Genomic DNA, 24698 nt, shown 5'->3' with positions numbered 1-24698 from the left:
GTCAGCTCATAAACCTTGAGCTACATTCATAAACTGAATTTTTGATTTTCCATTGAACAAAAACCAAAAGGGCTCATTTGAGAGTTAAACAAAATTCATAGATATACCGTCATTCGTTTCTAAGCGAATTACAAGCAATAGCCTGGATCTCTCTCTTGCTCTTCACCACACACCGCTTCTTGGTCTCAGTTTCGAGTTTATCCAAATCCTCTGCAATTCCCAAATAGCCATATAAACAATTTGCTTCATCTGCCAGCAACTCTTGCTTTCCGTTGCTGCTGTTTCTGAGGCCAGCAGAACTGATTTTGTGGAACTCAACCCTCCCGTGTTTGTTCTCAGCGAAAAGCTTGTGAAGTCTTTCTGCTTCTCGCAAACCAGAAAATGTGGCATTAAATGTCACTACCAAGATACTTTGATTTGCAGGTTTCCCGCGGCACACCTTGGTCTTCCCCCCACCAAATCCTATACCTACACAACAAATTGGGATGAAAAATACAAAGCAAACAAAAACATGTCATGCAAAAAACCAACAAAGCATTACACCAGCTATAAGGTCGACTAGAGAAAGCATGTTAAAAGGGAATAAAGGCAGCAAGTTGGTTCTTGAGATAGACAGATGCAACTGCCCTGATAGCTTCATGATTTAAATATTGACATTACTAAACTAGGATCATAATGAAGATTTTAAATTTGGAAAACCATTCCCCTCCCCAAAATATTGTAACTGATCAAAAAGATTTTTGCAAGTCAATTGGTGCTGAGAAGAATTCGGAATTTGGAGGAAACGATAAGTGAAAGACAAGTTGATATCATAGAATGAAACAGAAATATGACAAGAAACATAATCGCAGTGGAGAAGATGGAAATCACATTAAACCTACCTGCTACAAGAGTAGCCAAAAAGAGTCATTGATATGTGGAAGATGAGGAAATTTTAATTAGTTACTTACCTTTAAGAATAGCCCCAAGCCCTTCAATACTTACAATCACCCTTTCATCCGGTTTTTTATTTGCTATGGAACTGTTGTGGATGACAACAACCGGAGGCCAGATAACTACATCCTCCTTCAGAGCCAAGGCTTCAGCATCAGGCAAACACCGTTGAATCCATGTACCATTGGAGACTGCTGCACTGTCCCATCCCAACAGCACACAAAGTGCTTTATGAAAACCCAAATGCTCTGCTCTGGAACCAACCATAGGTGACATGAAGGCATGTGTTGCCAAGGGTACCGTGCCTGCAAATTCTTTCGAGTTGCTGATACAACACGCAGACAGATTGAATAGTTATTAAGCAATTCCTTTGAAACCTAAATCAACTAAACGTGGGACAAACTACAGCATCACTTTAATCATTTTTTGGTCTGAATCGCTTCAAAATTAGTTTGTAGGACATGAGGTGAAATGGGGAAAAACAGAGCCAATATCTTGGTTCAGATATTAGAAAAATATCCCTGGAGTGCGAATCATGTAGTGGTACATGGATAAAGTTCCTATACTATCAGTGACACTACTAAATAAGTGCCTTCCTAATCCAACTTCAAACCCGGTAAGAGTGAAGAGTTACTAGGTTACAGGATTTGAAAGTGCAGAAAGCCGAAGACTAGGAATACTGGGTTATCCAGGCACCACAGATGACACAGAAAATGTAGCCACCTACGAAGAAACAAATATGGATTGCCATGGAGGGATCTCTTTATAAAGTAGCAAGCAGGAACTGCAGATTACTAAAGGATGGCAAGCCTACAGAAAACATCTTTCAATCTCAGTCTCTGCAACAATTGGTTCTCCTCTGCCACTATAGTTCAAATGAAAGTAGTCCATCCTATTCAAGTATAAAATGCATAAGCAGGATTATCTGCAAAAATGTATTAATCACTTACTTAAAAGCTTTACGTCTTAGAAAAATGCTTCCTTTGAAAGCCCAAAAATTCCTTATTAATAAACAAGGCACTCTCGCCACCCTGGGTTTCAAGCAGCATAGAGGTAAATAGAACACTCAGCTAAAGAGATGCCCAAAAGAAAGGAAAGGACATTCTCCCAGACATCATAACCACCTAAACATAGTCTTCTAGGCTCTAATTTCCAAACGCTAATGTACCACTCTGGCATCAGCCGTTCAATAAATAATATTTTCCCTGGCAAAAGGATCTCATATGCCAATTCTGGTAGCCCAAAGAAAGCCTTAATTCTGTGTGCAATGCACACGGATGCAATTTAAAAAATGTCACTACTACAAGAAGAAATAGACTGATAAAATTCAATAATCTAGCAGTTAGAGTATGAACTTTAAATCGTGGGAATAACATCTCTGGTTTCCTACCTTCTGCCCACACATCACTACCCATCATTACCAAGACTGTAATTATCATCCTGAGATTACTAACGCTGCCGCCATGACCATAAACTTCATCAGCATTTCTTCTTACGAAAAAATAAAATAATAGATGTGTTCCATCATTTTTCCTTCCATCTACAATTTACATCCTCTTCATCTTATAGGTTGTAGATGGGAGAATTCACACTTGGTCATGTTACACGAGCATCATGAAACTATAATAAAAACTGAACTAAAATAAAACCATTTCAGGTTTGCTCCTCCAATAGCACTCACCAACTATAAGGAAACTGCAACTCATGCAGTGGTAGTGGGAGTTAAATTTTTGGACATCCTGAAAAATCTTCTAGGCCAATAATTAACCTTACCTTCCCATGGCAGAGAGTTCAAAAAGATTTAACCTTAACATTCGCATTTTCTGTCACCCAACAATTAAGTGCCACAAAGTCAAAGCCTCAAGACAACCAACATTTGGAAAAGTCCCTCCAAGACAGCCAATACTCAGAAAATTCAAGAACTAAAACTTAAAACTACCTAACGGCAGTTTTATCGTATATTAAATTTCTATAAGTTATAATCATACCCGAATCCTTGTTCCAGCAGAAAGAGCAAAATTTAAACTTAAAGATAGAAACATATTACGTCTTAGATGACAGACCTGGCACATATGCAACACTTTGTAGTAACAGTTCCTCCTTCCATGAATTTTCTTTTTAGAGCTGGGTTCTCATGCAAACCCTTCATGTACTTAAGAAAGGCGCTATCTACCAGCCTCTTGAACTCCTCAGAATCTTCAGGGAGTGCTTTTTTTGTAGGTTTCCCCTCAACTTTTGGAAGACCACCCCCTTGAGGATGAATGCTTCCACTAAAATCATCTGTTTCTCTTATTCGAGATTTGTATTGATCTTCAAGTTTATGACCTAAGTATTTGGGATCAGGAACATTTTGAGCAGGCGCCAGACGTTTCTTTACACTGCCAGGCGATTTCAAAGGTCCCAAACGTTTTTTTACACTGCCAGGCGTGTTCAAAGGTTCCAAACGCTTCCTTATACTGCCAGATGATGTCAAAGGTCCCAAACGCTTCTTTATATCTACCCTGGCAGATTTGAATTGTTCGCCTTGATGCTCTTGCATTTTAGAGGATGGTAACACATTGTCAGAATTCAATTCGTTGATATCTTCAGCATTCCATTGGGCCTCTCGATAGCTCACATCTTGTTCAATGTTCCATTGATCCTCTTCGCAGGTCACATCTCGGGCAATGCTCGGTTGATAGTCTCCAAAGTTCATATTTTGGTTAATATTCAACCGATCCTCTCCCAAATTCGGAGCTTGGTCAATGTTCCACTGACCCTCTCCAATGGTCGCATATTGTTCTACATCATCATTAGTCAACTGATTGTCCCCATAACTCAAGTCAGGTACATTGCAAGAGTCGCTAAAATCATGGAACAACTCAGATTTTGAGTCATTCCCTCTTCGTCGCTTAGCCAGAGCTCGTTTTCTCATTGCGCACATTTCCAGAGTGGTCACATCGTCCAAACCTGGATCACCCTCAAGCCGAGCTAATCTCTTCAATGCACCTTCATATGACAAAGCTTCAAGCCCTCTTTCAAGAGCATCATCTCCTCCAAATCCGAAGTCCCGGGTTCTCGAACTGGAACCCAAAGCTTCAGAATAATCAGGCAATGATTGTTTAGTACCCAAGGATTGATAACTGGGTATAGTCGGTTGTGTCTGTTCTGTAAAGTTATGATATTGGTTCCACTGGCTAATCTCCTGAGTACCTACTCGAAGTGCGCCATTGGCACCATCAATTCTGCCCATAATGGAATCCACAACGCTAGGCCTCAAATAGCTTGGAGGTCTGGTGTCTTCTCCAACACTATTTGCCAGATTTTTACAGAGAAGGTCACGAATGGGAAAGGTACCCATTTCACCATGATCGCTTCTCTTCACTCCAGGGGCATTGTAGTCCCCATTTGGGCTATGCTGAGCCCAATTTGAGTCCAGCAACTCATTCAGTCGTGGTGCTTGACCTTGAGAAGAATACCCACCAATGTCAATACGTCCCTCCGCAGCCATTTCTCTGCTTCTGTTGAATTGATCTGAAAGGCCGCGAAAACCCTCCTTTAAACCACTTGAACACCCAGGTCCGGAGCCAAACACGGTCTTATCTTCTTGACCCATGTATTGACGGTGGTCCCCATGCCTAAAGTCGTCAACTTTTGGAACACCCACATGGGATTTTGCCAATGGCGACGTCAAGCCACCATGAAAATACCCATATTTCCTGCTGGGGTCCACACCCGGATCCGGAACCCCACTTTTCCCGCTTCCTCCGGCATAACCATTTTCAGCGTTCAGCCTGTAAGAGCTACTGTCGTTGCCAAAACCGAAGCCGGGTCGGTTCAAACCCGGATTCAGGGTCGGGTTCGAACCGTCGGGTTTCTGGGCGAGCAAATGGTTCCATTGAAACTTCATCGACGTCGATTGAGAGACAGGCAAATCCGCGCTCAATCCTGACAGTTTCAGCGGCTGCCTATCTCTGCCGCCGTCATGATAACGACGCGTATCGTACTCCACCCGGGCTTCCCGCTCGGGTCGTGAATAACGCGAAACCCGACCCGAGTACGAGCGACGATTCTCGTCGGTTTCCTCGCGGTCCCTAGCCGAAGACCGACTCGGATAGTCCCCAAACCTCCGCCTGCTCATGAAAAGCACTACGAGAGAAAAAGCAAAACACTAACCGTACGCCTAGACAGCAAAGTCTACCGTAACAACGGCGTCGTAAGAGGACGACTGAGTTCCTAAGCTGATGACGAAAACGGGGAATGAAACCCTAGAAAAAGGAAAGGTGTTAAATGACGTCGTGTGCATGGAGAAAGTTGAGAAAATTTTGTGGGCGGTGCGGCTGCTGGCTGCGGTTGTTTTCTTTTTTGTTGGGTAAAGAATAGAGCTGTTGCTGCTGCTACTGCCCTAGTTTTTTGGGGGGATTTGAATGTTTGTGGAAAGCGTGGAGAAGGAGGTGGTGATCAGGTGGGAGTTGGATTGGTGAGTCTGGTGATGTGGCGGTCTGGTATTGGTGCACCTGATATGCAGGAGGTTTGATTGAGAGCATGGGATTGGACCCTTGCATTTTGATTAAGTACTTTTTTCGGCCTTTTAAAGTTTTTGGATAGTCTAGGCCGTTAATTCTGGACGGATAATCTCAGGCAACCGTCTACGTGGGCTGGATTTTGGAGGACCAGATCTGGGCTACTTTGGTTTGGCTTTACCCACTTAGGATTGGACCGAGTGGCTGATCTGTTTTTGGTTTGAGGAACACGTGCTTCAATTGGGATTCAAATTTGTTTAAATACACCTCTTGTGGGTTTTGACAGGGGAGCCCTATGCCTTGTTGATTAACTAGAATGAAAATAGCCAAGAATAAAGGGCTATATAGCTTATTGAATATCTACTTAGTATTAGATAATTACACCTAGATAATCCCTTAGATAATCCCTAAACATGAAAAGACATTTATATATGCAGAAAACTTGTATGAAACGGAGATAATACTGTTTTGTTATTCCCGGCCGATCACAGTCCGTCACGTGGAAAAGTTATCACGCATGACATATTGTGATTGAACGGAGACAGCAAAATAGTGATATCCCGTTTCATGTAAGTGTTTCTCCTTAAATATGACCAATGGAGTATAGCTTAGTTAGTTGAGCTCTTTCACCTTCAACCATAAATATATAAAAATTTGTGCAAACCCCTCTTCCCTAATTGCTTATACTAAAAAAAATTATCCCTAACTAAGTAAAGACATGAATTAATTAGAACTAATAACATGAACCTTGATAATCCCCAAATATGAAAAGACGTATTTTTTTTTTTATAGATCATTAAGACACTTCCTCATACATGAGTCTCATCCCAATGATCCATGTATGTAAATACTAATCTCACAGCATCATTTCTTTTCTTTTTTTCCTTTGAAACTCTTATGAAATCTAAAAATTGATCCACAAGTAAACAAGTGCAGAATTGATATTACATAAACTTTATGGGTGTGATGAGTAAGATTAGTTTATAAAAAAGATAGCGGACAAGGTGAAGGGGTGCCCGGCAATGGTGGGGAAGGGGAAGGAGACGGAGGGGGCGGTGCCGGCGACAAGGGAATTGTAGATGCCTCTTCCTTTTTCCTTGCCTCTTTGTTCGTTTTCGCTCTAGTTTTGTATGATTTTTTTTTTTAAGATTTGATCTATTTTGTTGTGAAAAATCGAGTGTTTCTAGTAACCTTTTAATTTTAAAGGTCCATAGATTTTTATTTGAATGAAATTTTGATGAAGTTTCCAATTGAACGAGATTCTTAATCCGAATCTTCCAAACCAGGTTCTTAGTTTAAATCTCCTGGCCACATATAAACAAAAATAAAATCAAGAAAATTCTGGCTCTTCTTTTGGGTGAACATGCGGACCCTGCTGGCTTCAACTGGTCTCTGACCACCCTGGCCCAGCACAGGCCACCACCAACAAAAGAGCAAGAGAATCACTAGGAAATGGCAACCAAACAAGCGTAGACATTTTGCCACATTGTTCAAATTTTAGTCCCGCCACCACCAAACCCAATCAAACTGGTCAAATTGTTCCTTTCTTTCTTCTCTTTTTTATTATTTTATTATTATTATTTTCAGAATCTTTGCAAATTTGATATGGCCCCCAGCAACAGGGCAGACATGGATAGATTGGTTTAAAGTTAAAAACAAATTAAAAACCCAAAAAAAACAAAGTGGATGTCGCAATACTAATCATATAGTCCACCACCTGTACTGTATGGAATGAGAAAGAAGAAAAGATTGATGAATTTATAAGATTGGTTTTAAAATCAGGACCATACAGTGTTATGCTGGAAAGTCTTCATTAGCATGATATGTACTCATAACCAAGTGCTCATGGGGTCCCAAATCATATCAACTAATCATGGAATTAAAAATAGTACAAACGCGTGATGTACCTAGCTTTGGAAATTTAAAACAATATCAAATATGCATATATATATATATATATATATATGCCTGAAAAAATGAAATTGGAAATTAAGAATGTCAATTACAAAACCCAAATCAAATCTTAAGTTTCTATACGGTAGGCGCACTGCGTTAGGCTCTAATAACAATCATGTAATATCTACCGTATAACAGTGGTTTTCATTCTTTTTTGTTAGTGTTCTATCCAGAACAATGTGTTTTGAGTCTTTTCCAAACATTCATCATTTTACTTAAACCCTTGGTGTAAATAGCCATATAATTATGTTTGCAAATGGAGATTCTTTCCTGTAGGAGAGAGAAAAACTTAGTAGCAATGACACTGTTTTGCTATCTTATGTCACGTGAAAGTGTTATACGTGTCATAGTGTTATTGATTTCCGTTTCATGCAAGTCTTTCTCGTTTCTTGTATGCCCAGGCTGGAAGGAGAACTATATGTGATAAAGGAAGCTAGCTAGCTTAGCCTGCCAATCTCTCCTAATCTGTCTTGTTCCCTAAGGCTCTCATCAGTATTGATGTGTAGGTGAGCCCTTACAGTCCACTCCTCAAAACAAAACTTCCACCCCAAGCACCTCTCTTCAAGGACAAAGAATAATTACCAATACTCTGTTAGACCCTTCAACCAATTTTCACTTATGCAAATCATATCTGGCATACAAGTAGACTTCATTTTAGAATTATTATGAAAAACTGTTCCTGCATATTACACTGTAGTGTATTTCTTCATCAGCACCCTAGGTGGTTCATCTGCACCCTAGGTGGATAGTGGGCTAATAAAGTATAATATAAGCAAAATAAACAGTGTAATTTTGTACACAAAGACATGAGAAATGAAGTTGGTTAGCTGAATCTGCCAAGATACCAACTTAAGAAAATAGCTACCTCACCAAAACAGCTCCATCTAGACCCTTGATCAAAGTTTATATTTATTTTAAAGGGAAAAATTGATGCATTTTATCAATAATTAATTAACCTATTTATTTAAAAGGGAAAGTTTTTGTTGGGTATATATCAAGTAGGCATTTGAGTAAAGGTGGAAAAGAAGATAAGAGGTTTTTGAGTAAGTCCTCGTTCAACAAAGGTGAAACCCACCCTTAAACTTTATGATTATAAAGGAAGTAGGTGTTTTTTGTCTTTTGAGGTCATTGTAATAAGTTTATGCTGTAAAGTAAGTTGGGGGGTTCCATACCTTTAAAGCCAGCTTTGCTATAACCAACTCCAACAGGAGAAAGATAGCCATCATTTGAAGGAAAAAAGAGCAGAAGAGAGAGAGAGAGAGAAGAGAGTAGTGCTGCAAGGGAGAGAGGAAAGGGTGTTGCAGAGAAACCAATGGCGACGCCGAAACAGATGTGGGAGCAGCAGCAATCGCAGATGCAGCGAGTTAAGAACTCCGGTATTGTCAGTTACAATGGGAGCCCTGTAAATGATGACAAGGAAGAAGAAATGTCAAGGTCTGCGGTTGCTTTGTTCCTGGCAAAGGAAGAAGAGATTGAGAGGAAGAAGTCGGAGGTGAAGGACAAGGTCCAGGCTCAGATGGGAAGGGTTGAAGAAACAACTAAGCGCTTGGCTGAGATTCAAGAAGTAAGTGATGAACTAAAATTGCCAAACTATGCTAGAATTCAAAGGTTCATTTTCCAAATTACAAGTTTCTATCTCTTCCACTTAGGATGTTCAAGAGTTTAATATTTTAGTCTTTATCTTGTCTACAATGATGACCTATGATTGAGAAAAAGAAAAAAGAAGTGTACATAGATTTAATGTGATGAAAAAATATGTGTTATTATTTATTTGCTCATCTAAAACTTGTCAATGATGAGATATGGAGGATGCTTCAAGACTATGTTTCTATGATATCTTTTAGGAGCTTGAAGCACTGACAGATCCAATGAGAAAGGAAGTTGCAAATGTTCGGAAGAGGATAGACATAGTTAACAAGGAGTTAAAGCCACTAGGCCAGAGCTGCCAGAGGAAGGTGAAACTTTGTCACCATTTTCTCTATAAGTTGGTTTCTTTATGCTATAGCTCTCATTCAGTTTTATGGCAATTACTCATGTTATCACAGAAGAAATTGAAATTACTTAGTGGTGAGCCGCCTACTTTTAAGCTGTAGATTATTGTGGTACTTGTCCGATATAGGATCATGGTCTTTTCCACATCTATGATTTGTATCGAGCCACACAACCCCCAACACATTTCGTGCAAGATTTCATTTAAATTTTTTTGTAGCCGTACGCATACTAAGTCCCCCTTGATGGCTCTATAAATTTGTCACAGGAGAAAGAATACAAAGAAGCACTCGAGGCTTTAAACGAGAAGAACAAAGAGAAAGCTCAACTAGTTTCCAGATTGAAGGAGGTGAGTATTCATTCTTGCTTGCAAATACAAGCAATTAAATCTAATAAGAGCTTTCATATAATATCAAACATGTACATGTTTTCTGTCAGCTTGTGGGTGAAAGTGAGAAGTTGAGGATGAAGAAGCTGGAGGAGCTGAACAAACATGTAGAGACTCTGCGTTAAGATGTGCTAATCAAGGATTAAGATGGGCTGCCTGTGCGTGTGTGCTGTAATTAGGACCTTTGTGCTTACAATTGATATCATTTTTTTGATTTTTTTGTCTCTTTATTTCACTGGTTATATTCAAGAAAGGTTTTCTCTGGTATTGACATAAACACCCCCAACAATATTGCCACTGAATGTATATGTAGAATTGTGAGATATGTTTGTCTGCTAATGAAATTGTGAAATGAAAAGGGAGCTATTTTTATGAAATTAATCTTAACCACCAAAGTGATGTGTCATCAAGAATATTGCTGAGAGTTGCTTAAGAGAAGACTTCTGCTTGGTGCTCAGATATATTTTGTTTTTAGATACAAATGATAGTCTAAACTACACAAGGGAAGTGGAGACTCTCACACACATTATCACGTGCCATGAGGGTTCGAATCTGAGACCATTAATTTGTAAGTCAATACCCTTTTTTACTGGACTATATCCTGTTGGTATAGTCTCTGACATCTTAGCTAATCTTTATGGAGTTCACATACATTGCAAAATAACACCGTGCACAGTAGCACTGCATTGCAATAACACCGTGCACAATAGCACTACTTGAGATTTGGCCTAGAAGTATTTCACCACAACAACAAAGTAAAAAACTTTTCTTTTGATTAGAACTTGAAAACCTCTTTTAACAAAGTGGAAATAAATAATTCCATATAGCTTTTACATTTAGCATCCACATATTTATACGTATTTAGAAAAATCTTAACTATTTGATTAATCTAATGAAGATTAATTATTCCACCTCAGAATAGTTGTATTATATTTAAACTCACAATTTGCACTGTTTCAAAGAACAAAGTGGCACCAAAACGGCAATAAATAATCAATATTTGTTTTGGTAAATAGTAATAATGATATTGATAAGAGTAATGCTACACTTACCACATTTTTATCCCACATTTCTATACCACATGATGTGGCATGTCTATGTGATAACCACATCAATTAAAATTATTTAATATTTTTTTTTCTTTTATGATTTATTAATACTTTAAAAAAACTATTTATTAAAATTTCTTTATTAAAATACACTTCATTACTCTTTTTAGAGAAAGCAGTAGCCGAAAAAAGGTTAATTGCTTGATATCAAGCCTAACAATTGATTGAGAGTATTATATTGGATTGTTTCAAGATTGTTTCCTATGTGAATCGAACCCGGTTGCACTTGGAGGGAGGGAGAGTTTGGCCCACTTTTCAACTGTGGTGCTACCTTATGTTCGTTATTGATGTGTTATCTACTTGAATAAATTACTAATTTTGACAAAAATAAACAATAAAAACATATTATGGAATTTTACTATTCTTTTTTTTACTTATTTTTCCATAATATTCATATCAAATTGTTACTATGTTCTATAAACCTCATGGATTACCATAAAAATGCAAATCATACTCAATTTGTTTTGAGGCCATATGGTACCAAATTATCAACTATAAAAAGCATGATTTGTCTCTGTGTTTTTTCACCAAAACAAAAACTTCAAACAATCATGGCTTCGTTCATTAGAAATGTACTGCTGGCAGTTCTGGTTTTGTTGTTCACAATTACAATTTGTGGTGCAGATATTGGTCCCAAGGAATGACATGTTAGAGTGACAAATGATTTGGGCGGAGGCTTGACCCACCGTTCACTGCAAATCCAAAAACGACGATCTTGGTGTCAAAGTGCTCCCCCCCTCCTGATTGGTCCTTTGAATTCAGTTTTAGACCTAACGCCTTCACGGTGAATACACTATTCTTCTGTAGTTTTGAGTGGCCAGGTACATCTCACTATTTTGATGTCTATATAGACAAGGGAGACGGACCAAATTGTAGTAAATGTTTCCACGTTAAAGAAATCTTTATTGTAAGAAAAGTCTACACATCATCCCTATCCCTATGGCTACCCAATAATGTATTTCAACAATTGGAAAATGTCCACACGTCATCCCTAAACCCTAAATTGGTCGATAGGCTAGGATTAGGATGTCTATGTTTTAAGGAAAATAAGGACACCTTATTTCTAATTTGTAATTTAAGAGAAATTTTTTAGTGTGACGGTCAAACCGTCACGTGGTGTTAGTAATCCACAAATTATAATATGGGTGGACGATGAGGCTGATATGTCATGGACTTACGGTATAATAATATGAATAAATATGTACACATGTATAACATGAATGGAGTGGTAAATATCACGTGATGTTGTTACCATCACAATGAATCTAATCATTAGAATGATTTGATTTTTAGGTTCTCTTTCAAAGATGACCCATGCAAAAAATAAGCTAAATAATGAATTGTTTAGTCATTTGATTATCCGCAATCTTGTTTCAGTTTTATCTACCGAACTATGTTATTTTGCACATTTTAGAAACCTTATTCAATAAATCCTTTCTTTTCTTGTTTATTTAAGCACAATACTTTAGAGCACTTCCACCCATTTGCCATGGCAAAGGGCAAGGGCAAGAGCAAGGCATGGGTTGTTACTATTTACGTGAATAGTGGCAGCCCTTGCAAAAGGCTTGTGGTGTTTTCACCCATTGACATGACAACCACTATTCATATGAGATATGAGGATAGAAATTTGTATAGAGTTTTGGTGTGGGAAGTGAAGAATATGACTAACTATTTATTTTTTAAAAAAAAATCTGAAATTTTTAGTATTTTTTTTGGTTGCTGATGTCATCGCAGACGTCAGCAAACTCAGGCTAGAGCACGGGCTTGTTTTGCATTTGGGCTGGCCTCGTTTCGTGGGACCCAACTGCTACCCGGACAGCTTAGCCCCCTGGAAGAGAAAAACGAGGCTTGGGCCCCCTCCTGCCTTGGCAAAAGTAACCGTTAGAGTTGCTATGAGAGATGGGAATGGAACAAGTCAGATTGGGTCGAGTTTTGCTATTATCATCCACACCCTTCCGTCTAAATGAAGAGTCTACTAAGGAATGGCGAAATTAGGAATTTCCAAATGGGTGGGCTAAATTTTATTAATTTGATATATCTCAAAATTGAAGATGCATATGGGTAGAAACTGTAGTACAAAAGAAACCATTACAAGGTATAAAAAAAAAAAGATAGCTTTGACAAAAAAACCAATTATATGAGTGTTAGAAAGAATTCAAACCACGCAGTTGAGAATAACAAAGCATTAAAAATCTTAATTTATGAGTGTTAGAAAGCATTAAGGAGCATTAAACATCATTCAAAGGAAAAACGAAGCTTAATATCTTTTAAAAAATAGTTAAAATTGGACCCAATGAAATCTTAGAGCAGCTCCAGCAAGGGAGCCCAGCCCGAGGCGAGGGCAGGAAAAAAAAAAAAGTTGCTCCAGCCTACAGCCCAGGCCCGGGGGTGGTGTGGGACCCACCAACTCGGCCAGCCCGAAGGCGAGACCAGCCCCAGGTCCAACTCGCGTGTTGCTGACGTCAGCACTCGCGTCACGCTGACGTCAGCGAGCGCAATTCAAATTTTTTTACCGTTGGCGCAATGCACGCGCCAACGGCAAAAAAATTTGAACCAGCGCGCGCTGACGTCAGCGCGACGCCAGCTCCAACGGTACGCTGCCACGTGTCGCCTCCCCAGCCTTCCGATCTGCTTCTCCAAATTAATCCAACGACTGAAGCTTTTTTGGGCAATAAAAATATGAAAAAAAATCGTAAATTTTTTAAAAAAATTCTAAAAAATTCTGATATTTTTTTTCTATAAATACCTATCAATACCCTTCACTTTCAACACCAATACTCTTACATTTCATTATACTTCTACTATTATTCACTCTTTTTACTCAACATTTTCTTCTTTTTCATCTAGCATTTTGATTTCATATTTTTATGGCTTATTCTATCGAAACCGGAGGGGCTTGGAGCACCATGGAAGATGTTTCCTTGTGTGAGGCTTGGCTCCAAATTTGTCATTGTCCCGTGTCCGGCAATGAGATGAAATTTTTTCATATGTGGAAAAAAATTCATGCCGAATTTTGTGAAAAAATTCCGGGGTCTACTCGTACGGAGATGGCATTATCCAGTAGGTGGAAAATCCTGAATAAAGAGTTGGGAAAATGGAGAGCTGCCCTAGCAAAAGCGATAGACAACTATAGAAGCGGGGAAAATCGTACTAACGAGGTAAGTATTTTATAATTTTTGTTTTATTAAGTTTAATCTCCTAATATATATATATTTTGTTAATATTGCTTGCATTTTCAATATTTTGTTAATATTTCTTGCATTTTAAATATTTTGTTCATATTTCTTGCATTATCAATATTTTGTTAATATTTCTTGCAATTTAAATATTTTGTTCATATTTCTTGCATTTTCAATATGTTGTTAATATTTCTTGCATTTCCACTTGTTTCTTAATTTTCTTGCACTTCTAATTTATTTGTAAGGTTAATTGCATTTTCATTATTGCATATCCAATATATTTTAAATATTTATTGCATTTCCATTTTTTTGTTAAATAGATTATACAAGCACAAATGTGGTTCGGTGCAACCGGGGGTGGCAAAAAAAATTTCACCCATCATGAATGTTGGGAGGTGGTCAAATATTGCAAACGCTTCATAATTATTCCAACGGGTCCCGACGTTGTATTAAACGAGACGCCACTCCGTGATTCAATGGCACCGGATTCACCTCTTGATTCTCCTATGAGTCAAGACTCACTCATGAAAAAGGAGCCGAGGCCCATTGGCCGAAAGGCCGCGAAGGCAAAGAAAGTGGGTAATTCAAGCAATCATAATTCAAAGTTTTTGGAGGAAATTACAAGGCAAAATGGCCTAAGAATTGAAATAGAGCAAAAACGCCAAGATAACGAGTTGACCCTTCAAGCTGAGTATGCACGAGAAAGGGAGTATTTGCGCAAAAAAGATATAGACATGACGGATTGGGAAGGATACCAAAACACCTTTCGACATCTTTCCTGTATCCCTCTTGATAGGTAGCAAATAATTTTTACTTCTGGGATCGGGGATTCGGAATAGATTTGACAAAAGTGGTCCACCTCGGGTAGATGCCGTCAGGTAGATAATACCCCGTCTGGTACACTGTATTATTGACTTGATAGGTGATATTGGGGCCCTGGCCTCTCAATACATCGTTGAAGACCGGGGATTGACCAAGCACGTTGAGATCATTTTGGGATCCTGCAACTCCAAAGAAGGCATGCCAAACCCATGTGTCGAAGCCAGCAACGGCTTCAAGGATGATACTTTTTTGGCCTTTTCTATTTCCATAATCACCTTGCCAGGCAGTTTGGCAATTCTTCCATTGCCAGTGCATGCAGTCGATGCTACCAATCATTCCTGGAAATCCTCGAGCTTCGACTTTTTGTAGAAGCCGTTGGAGGTCCCTGGGAGTAGGTCTACGCAAGTAGTCCCTAGTATACAGAGTTTCAACTGCTTGACAAAATCTTACCAAAGCCTCCAACGTAGTGGACTTCCCCATCCGGGCAATCTCATCCACCTGATCAGCAGATGCTCCATATGCCAACATTCGTATAACAGCTGTAAGCTTTTGCTCCGGAAGAAGCCCAAAAACCCCAGCAGCATCACACTTTTGAACAAAGTATGCATCATAATTGCAAATATCATGCATGACTTTATTGAACAAATGAGGTTGCATTCTAAATCGCCTTCGAAAATCAACATCAGAGTACAAAGAAGTTGGGATAAAATAATCTTTCAAAAGATTCTTACCCCGAGAATGCCTATGTCTTTCCACATTCCGGCGGCGGCTGACTTGTGAACCATGGCGGCGACCTTGGTTCTCTTCTTCTTGCAAAGCCACTGCTATGAGAACTTGCTCATCGACTTGTCTCTGCAACTCATTGACTTCATCTGCTCTACGGTTTCTCTCTCTTGTTTCTCTCTCTTGCCTCTCCAAGCATCTCCTAAATTCTTCCATTCAGAATGAATGAAGTATGAATTCTAAACTCTGAGAAATGAAAATATAGAAAGATGTGGTGTGAGATGTATGAGCTAAGACTCTGGTTTTATAGAAAATTTTGGCAAGATAGACATGCCACGTGGCTTGATTTTATTGAATGAAAATCTTATTTGAAATTTGAAATTCATCCGAAATTTGAACCCTAATTTGTATGAAATTTGAATTTTGAAATTCATCCGAAATTTGAACCCAAATTTATCTGAAATTTGAACCCAAATTTATCTGAAATTTGAACCCAAATTCATTCGAAATTTGAACCCAAATTCATTCGAAATTTGAACCCAAAAATTTATCTGAAATTTGAACTTTGAAATTCATCCGAAATTTGAATCCAAAAATCATATCCGGAAATTTTATCTGATTATGAATAGTCTTGACACGTAGGAACCCGAAAATCTTATATGAAAATATTACCCAAATTAATTATTTTTATTAAAAAATATGAGGAAAAAATAAAAAAATGAATAGTAATTGCCCTTAGCTAGGGCAACGGGTGGAAACACAAATTACTATTTGCAAGGGCAACCACTATTCACGTGAATAGTGGCTGCCCTAGCTCCACCCTTGCCATGGCTAAGGGCAAATGGGTGGAGTTGCTCTTAAACAAACCACGCAGTGGCTCATTATGCCAAATCCCACGGTCATGACTCCACTAAAAATAAAATGGCAACAGTCACCATCAATGGCGGATCCATGAATTTTTATAGGGCTAGGCTAAATAAATTTTTTTTCCCTCAAAGGAGATATATTATTAGTTTTTTTTCTTCTCATGAAACAAAAATGTAAATAAAATTTTATAGATCAAACAAAGTCACATTACAATATCAAACTCTTTAGGTTGAACTACGTGAGATCCAAGTTCAGAAAGTTTCTCAAAAATTGAAGTATCAACATTAGATGCAGAAGGTGTATCCTTATTATCGTTACCACTTTTTTTGAAGAATGAATAAATAATTTTTCCTCTCTTTGCCAATCTATTATCATCACGTGACATGATATCCTAACAAGAAATACCAGACACCAAAAATTATATATGCTAATTAATAATTCAAGTTGCAAAAATAAAACATATATCAACAATCTCCAAAAAAATTCACCCAAACCCCAAATCATAAAAACTTAACAACAACAATAAAATTGGAAATTAAATATAAAAAAAAAAGAGAAAAACTTTCCAACATTGAAGAACCCACTGAAGATAGGTTGGTACCATTTTTAAGAGGAGAAGAGCTATTTCCTCTAGGCTCTCAAGGTTCAAATATGGCGTTTTGGGTGTTGCTCTCTGTGGGTGTAGTCCAATATCAGTACGATTAGAATAGGTCAAGTTGGTAGAGCCTTACAAGAAAATAAAAAATAAAAAAATGTTGGTAGAGCCTTAGCGTGAGTTCTACTTCTAATCAAATTTATATAGGTTTGGATTGATGTTTATTATTTCTTATATGCTTTAGGAATGGGCTTATTTTAAATAAAGCTATTATTTACTTTACTTAAATTGGGCTATTATTAGTTTATTATATTTATTTGGTGTAGTGGACACTGGCGGACCTAGAAATTTTTTAGCAGATGTGCAATTTTGAAAGGTTAAAAACTCTTTGTGGATTGAACATCTAAGGCTTTTTACCTAGATTGATCTTAGGTCCCTTCATGCATTCATATCATACATGAAAAATTGTTCTATGTAAAAATATTGACTAAGTATGAAAAATAGTTTTTCAAAATAATCATTTTCTCAAGATAATTTTTGGCGGCTTTTATTCCTTACACATCAAATAAGAAAACTTGATTTTATGGGATTTTATTATGAAGTATATATTGACTTAATGAGCTATCATTTTTAGCCTAAATCGTATTTTTCCCTAAAATTGATTTTTTAAATTTTAATTTGGGGGGAATTTAATTTTCTAGTATTTTTATTTGAATCCAAATGGGGGGTACTTCCTTATTTACATTGTAAACTTAAGTAAATTGAGTAATATAAAAATAAATGAAAGTAAGGTAATCTGTACACCACCACCAGCTGAGTAAAAGGGCAATTTCAAGCACGTACAATGGTTTTTCTGGTAAGAGGAGGTGCAGCACCTCCTTGCCCCTTAACAGGTTCGCTAGTGGTAGTGGAATAATATTTATTGGAGTAGGAATAAACTTAATTATATTTAATATTTAAAAATCTTCCCCTAGACTGGAACCCACTCCAGCCTAGTAATAGATCCGTCCTTGATCACCATTATTTGGTGACATTCGCCACATTTTTTTTTTTTGGTAGTGCTTATGTGGTATAATTAAAATACAATTTCAAAATTTTGCCTTGGGAGCCCTGCCCAAGGGTAGTTCCCCCGTAGCCATCAGGTATATGATAACCTTTTTTTATTAAATATTTTCCTAATAAAATGGTAAAAAATCAGTTTTATTTGTCAATGGTAAAAAAATCAGAGTTTAGTACATGTAAAATGCAATAGCACATACCTAATTTGTGTGTTTGTACCAGCCAATTGTTCTTAAAAGACTGCCTAATTTTCATGTGCTTTATTTGATTAAATAGAACGTACATAGTTACAAATTGCTTTTTCTTTTCTCCTTTTTTTTTTTTTGTTGGCCGATTTTTTCCCTTGCTTGCCCTCTAATTTTGGTATTTCCTGGCTCGTGGGATACTAGGATTTATGAGATACTATATATTTCAGTATCTTGTAGATTTTTATTGATCTGCGTACTAGGAATTAATCACGATCGCTTTCTGTGCTTAGTATATATGATGATACAATTAAGGATACATAATCCAAGAAGTTTACGATTTATTAATGAATTAGACGAACATGAAATCTTGATGAGCTGGAGTGGATTATCAAAATCTCTAATAAGCAGTGAATCTGAAAGGAGGCCCTATATTTTTCCTTCCGGAGATGTTCATGTAAAAACACACATTATATCATATCATATTATATAATATATATATATCACAACAAACACCTAAAAACATGACAAAATATCTGTGACAATTTGATCTTTCTCTGATTTTTCCCTGATTTTGTATGCCTTGTTTGGTTATATATTCAGCGAAGGGCTGTGTTTGTTATTTCGTGGCTTAATTTGTCTGGACTTCGAGAGATTTAATTGAGAATGGCTGCTGTTTCTGCTTCTCCTCCTTCTTCTTCTGCTGCAGCATCAATGGGGTTGGACAGTGGTGATAAAGTACCTCATGTTTTGGCTGTTGATGATAGTTTTGTGGACCGCAAAATCATTGAAAGGTTACTCACCCACTCCTCTTGCAAAGGTATATTTATAATCTCTCTCTTTTTTTCTTTTTGACTAATCTATCTCTTTTCCTTTAAAAAATTAATTGATGCCCGTGGTATTACAAATTAGTTAAAATTATAAATAACATATGTTGGATTTTAGATTTAGTCATAATGATTGTGTATCTGTGATATAATTTAAGTGAATTCGTAAAAATATTGGTCGCCTTAAAAGAAAATAGAGAAGAAGCTTTAGCACCACCAAACTAGTGTGGTTTAATATGAGGAGCGTCAGTTAATAGGGAGCTAGCTATCCCTTGTTGGTATTTTCTATGATTTTGATCTTTGCCATATCGTTTAACAGAATTTTTTTTTATAGAGAAACAGAAAATTTATTTACTCATTATTTATATAATTATGGTATAAATTTTAGTAATAATATTGGGGTTCCTGTTATGGCAGTAACCACAGCAGAGAACGCACATGGAGCATTGGAACTCTTGGGCCTGGCAGACGGGCAACAAAACTTTAGCAACACCGTAAGTCAATTGACCATAAGTAGATTTTGTCAACCTTATCTGCCTTTATTGTTATATTTTTTCATTTGAAAATATTTGAGGTGTAACTGTCACATTGTCACATAATGAACGTTCGTAAATTTAATGTGCATCCATGTCTTTGCAGGTTTCAAATGTAAACATGATAATCACGGATTACTGTATGCCAGGAATGACAGGGTATGAGCTTCTAAAAAAAATTAAGGTAATGTTAACTTTTGATTGAACCCCTAATATTGCAAAACCGATCACTCATTTAATCAATGACTTGAACATTTAACATTTAACATTCCATGTGAAACATGAAATTCATGAGATAACTATTTGGTATGCCGTTATAGTTGACTAATTAATCTAACCCTGCCAATTATCTCTCCCTCTAAACAGGAATCGCCAAAAGTGAAGCAGATACCAGTAATTGTTGTTTCATCTGAGAACATACCCACCAGAATTGAGAAGTAAGCAACTTGCAATTCAACTACCAATTTATATATTTTGTCCCTCGTTCATTCTAAATTTCTCTTTTTTTTTTCTTTCTTAAATAATGAAATTAATTAGTAGTTAATTACTGATCCCTCACATTTATTGGCCTGAATAGGTGCCTTGAGGAAGGAGCTGAGGAGTTCTTGCTGAAGCCTCTCCGGCTATCGGATGTTAAGAAATTGAGATGCCATTTGACGTCGAATGCCGGAAACAGTAGTGATGAAGGGCTGATTTGTGTAGGAAGATGATTATAGAGACAAGATTTATACAAGAAAAGAATGTGTAGGAAAGGCTTAAAGTAATACCTAGCTAGCTATCAATACTTCAAACTTGTTTGATGCAATGTAATCATTGTTAACTTCTTTTTTTCCTTTTTCGATCAGAAGGAAAATTACATTAAAAGAGTGATCATTGTTAATTTCTTTACATTAAAAGAGTGATCATGGTTAATTTCTTTTCTTCGAATCCTATTATGATTAGTTTTCTTACAAAGAGAAGTTTAAGGAGATATTGTGCCTTCCTCCTATTTTGCTACTTGTGGTAAGAGTTTTCATTCCTCCATTATGCCGTTGTCTTGCAGCTTTCTTTCCATTGTCCCATTTCTGTTTTCAGTATTTATATTGGGGTTTGGATTTTTTTTGCTTTTAAATTAATTTTTTGAATTTTTTTTGTAAAGCATTTTTTAAAAATTTATTTATTTATTATGCAATTCATGTTGCGCTTTATATCAACAAACTTAAGGACCAAAATTGAGGATTTCAAATACCTCATATGTGTGGAGGACAAAATTGATCGATTAAAAATATAATGACAAAAATTATGAATCAGATTAACCAATTTAATTTAACAATTAAAAATTAGGACATTACCTAAAAGTAATACATACACGACCTCACTATAAAATTCTTGCTCATTTAAATCCCCTTATTAGAGCATTTCCAGCAAGGGGCCCAATGGGAGGGCTAGGGGGGAACCAAAAATGGTGTTTCCAGCAACAAAATTCTGCCAGGGCAAGGAGTAGGGCCCAGCGAACTGGGCTGGCCCTAGGGGAAGGTTGGCTTGAGCTCCAGCTGACGTCGTCGTGACGTCAGAGCAGGCTCTCAAAATTTTTTTAACGTTGGCGTGTGCAATGCATGAGCCAACAGTAAAAAAAAAAAATTGAACACGCCTCTACAGTGCCCTAGTCCATGTGGCGAGCGCTGGGTCTCCGATCATATTTTTTCTAGTAATCCAACGGCAGCCAATTTTTGTGCAATAAAAAAATGAAAAAAAAATTTAAAAAATACCAAAAAATTACTGATTTTTTTTTTCTTTTTCTCTATACCTTATTTTCATTTTCAACATTTAAGTAAATGGAGTAATATAAAAATAAATGAAAGTAAAAGGACAACTCCATTTACTTAAGTTTACAATGTAAATAAGGAAGTACCCCCTATTTGAATTCAAATAAAAATACTAGAAAATTAAATTCCCACCAAATCAAAATATAAAAAACCGATTTTAGTGCAAAATACGATTTAGGCTAAAAATGATGGCTCATTAAGTCAATATATACTTCATACTAAAATCCCATAAAATCAAGTTTTCTTATTTGATGTGTAAGGAATAAAAGCCGCCAAAAATTATCTTGAGAAAATGATTATTCCAAAAAAATCATTTTTCATACTTAGTCAATATTTTTAACACCAAATCCTCATACATTTTTTTTTTCTATAAATACCAACCAATACAAATAATAAAATAAAATACAACTAATAAAATAAAATCTTATCCGAAAATATTATACAAATTAATTGTTTAAGTAAACAAAGTTGTGAAAAAAATAAAAAAATGAATAGTATTTGCCATGGCAAAGGGCAATTGTTGGAAACACATTTTGCTGGGGGGCTAGTGGCTGCCCTGGAGCTCCCTTTGCCATGGCAAGGGGCTAACTGCTGAAAATGCTCTTAGAGCAAGTCCAGCAGTGCTGGTGGACTCGGGCTGGGGGGGGGGGGGGGGTTTGGGGCCAAAAACAAAGTCCAGCAGCAAATGTTCAGCCCGGGCGAGAGTGGGGGCCACCAAAATGGGCAGGCCCGAAGGTGAATTCGGCCCGAGCTCAGGCCCGAGGTCTGGGACAAAATAGCTGACGCCATGCTGGCGTCAGCCCTGGAGATTGCACGCGCCAACGTTAAAAAAAATTTCAAATCAACGCTATAGTGGCCGCCAACGGCTCCTTGACACGTGGCGGCCTCTGGTTGCTCCGATTGGAATTTTTTCTTCAATCCAACGGCAGCCAATTTTTCTGCCAAAAAAAATTGAAAAAAAATCGAATTTTTTTTTAAAAAATACACAAAAATTACAGAATTTTTTGTGTATAAATACCAACCAATACTCTTCACTTTTAACACCAAATCCTCATATATTTTCTTCTCCTTCTACTATTGTTCACTTTCTCCTCAAATTTTATTGACTTTCTATTCAATATTTTTTCACTTTGAAGTTGTAATTTTTTTCTAGCATATTATGGGCTCTTCTAATGAAAATGGAGGGGCATGGAGCATGATGGAAGATGTTAGCTTGTGTGAGGCTTGGGTCTAAGTTAGTCATTGTCCCGTAACGGGCAATGAGATTAAATTTTTTCATATGTGGAAAAAAATTCATCAAGCATTTTGTGAAAGGGCAATTGGTTCTACACGTACAGAAATGGCATTATCCAGTAGGTGGAAAGTTCTTAATAAAGAGTTGGGGAAATGGAGAAATGCCTTAGCAAAAGCGATTGACAACCATCGAAGCGGAGAAAATCTTAGCAGTGAGTTAAATTATTTGTCATTTTTCTTCTATTAATTTCTATGTCATATTAATTTTTATTTAAATGTTTCTTGCAATTTATATATTTTGTTAATATGTCTCTAGTTTTTTTTAATACATGTTGCATTTTTTTTTATTTCTTTAATTTCCATTAGTTTTTTTTTTACATGTTGCATTGCCAATATTCTAAAAATTCTCTTGCATTTCCATTTCATTTTTTTTTATAGATTATACAAGCACAAATGTGGTTTGGTGTTACTGGCCAAGGGAAAAAAAGTTTCAACCATACCCATTGTTGGGAGGTGGTGAAGACTTGTAAGAGATTCCAAATTATTCCAACCGGTCCGACGGTAGTCTTGAACGAGACTCCACTTCATGAGACGCCGGCATCGAATTCACCTATGGATTCCCCGATGAATCTAGACTCACCCATTGAAAATGAGCCAAGGCCTATTGGGAGGAAGGCGGCGAAGGCGAAGAGAGGGAGTAATTCTAGCAAGAATGCATCTCAATTTTTGGAGGAACTTTCAAAGCACCAAGCCATGAGAATTGAAATGGACTTGAAACAACAAGAGCACGATATGGCTATTCAAGTAGAATATGCAAAAGAAAGGGAGTATGTACGCAAAGAAAGGGAGTATGTACGCGAACAAAACATTGAAAAAAAAAAAACGGGAAACCATGGCCATGGATACAAGCCATATGTCCCCTGAAACAAAACAATATTGGAAGCTAGAACGAAGGGATATTATGAGACGAAGACTTTTTCGTGACGATGGACCTAGCAACACGGATTGGTTAAATGATGGAAACCATTAAAATAGTTTGTTTGCCTTTCATGTCTTAGTTTACTTGCCTTTGATTTCATTGTATTTTTTGTTTTCTTTAATTCATGTACCTTTGATTTCATTGTATTTTTTGTTTTCTTTAATTCATGTCCCTTTCATTTCATTGTATTTTTTGTTTTGTTTAATTCATGTATTTTATTTTATTATTAGTTGTATTGCTTTTCTTTTAGTCAATAAAGAAAATATTCAACAAAAATCCTTTTTATTCAAAACATTCCATACATAAAAAACAAACCACAACCAAAGTATAAAAAATAAACAACCCACAACCAAAGCATATAACATAAACAACCCACAACCAAAGCATAAAACATAAACAACCCACTCACAACAAAAAATAAACAACATACAACATAAACATAATAAAATAAAAACAACTTCTTCACTTCACTTTATTCACCTTCATTTCCTTCATTGCCTTTCACCGCCCATAAATGCTCCATCAAGTGAACTTGACGGTGTTCATGAATATACGACGATTGCATCTCCGTGTAGCGATCAATCATACGGGGCATGAAACTACCGTCTCTAACCAACGGTTCATGCTGCACTGCTTCTCCATTTGGCCCCACTGGTTTTTCATAAATTCGTGTTAGGGCCGTGTCCATGGGATTTGGTTCATACACGTCATCAGCATCGTAATCATATTCATCTTCCACAATCATGTTATGGAGGATGATACAAGTCATCATTATACTCCTAAGCACCTCCTCGTCAAATAGATGTGCCGCGCCCCTGATAATAGCCCACCGAGTTTGAAGGATACCAAAGCACCTCTCAACATCTTTTCTGTACCCCTCTTGATAGCGAGCAAAAAAATTTTCCTCATGGGATCGGGGATGTGGAATTGTTTTCACAAATGTTATCCACCTCGGGTATAAGCCATCAGCTAGATAATACTCGGTCTGGTAGATAGTATTGTTAATTTCATATG

At 37.1% G+C, this 24698-nt stretch overlaps 3 protein-coding genes across 3 annotated transcripts; 2 read left to right on the top strand and 1 right to left on the bottom strand.

Annotated features, from left to right (window-relative positions):
- Positions 30-5521, bottom strand: LOC18772944. Its single transcript, XM_020566792.1, has 3 exons — positions 2997-5521; positions 951-1258; positions 30-468 (listed from the first exon to the last, which is right to left on the bottom strand). Exons 1-3 carry the CDS (start codon positions 5051-5053, stop codon positions 110-112), a joined length of 2724 nt encoding a protein of 907 aa, XP_020422381.1. The 5' UTR covers positions 5054-5521; the 3' UTR covers positions 30-109.
- Positions 8442-10145, top strand: LOC18775385 (ankyrin repeat domain-containing protein 30A). Its single transcript, XM_007205952.2, has 4 exons — positions 8442-8955; positions 9236-9346; positions 9649-9729; positions 9819-10145. The coding sequence occupies exons 1-4, from the start codon at positions 8704-8706 to the stop codon at positions 9891-9893; spliced, it is 519 nt and encodes a 172-aa protein (XP_007206014.1). The 5' UTR covers positions 8442-8703; the 3' UTR covers positions 9894-10145.
- Positions 18974-20501, top strand: LOC109949593 (two-component response regulator ARR17-like). Its single transcript, XM_020565663.1, has 5 exons — positions 18974-19127; positions 19552-19628; positions 19774-19851; positions 20034-20104; positions 20245-20501. Exons 1-5 carry the CDS (start codon positions 18974-18976, stop codon positions 20375-20377), a joined length of 513 nt encoding a protein of 170 aa, XP_020421252.1. The 3' UTR covers positions 20378-20501.

This window comes from Prunus persica, chromosome G6 (genome assembly GCF_000346465.2).
Source record: "Prunus persica cultivar Lovell chromosome G6, Prunus_persica_NCBIv2, whole genome shotgun sequence".
Taxonomy (NCBI): domain Eukaryota; kingdom Viridiplantae; phylum Streptophyta; class Magnoliopsida; order Rosales; family Rosaceae; genus Prunus; species Prunus persica.
Note: the sequence above shows the minus strand (reverse complement) of the source record. Positions and strands in the feature narration are given on the sequence as shown.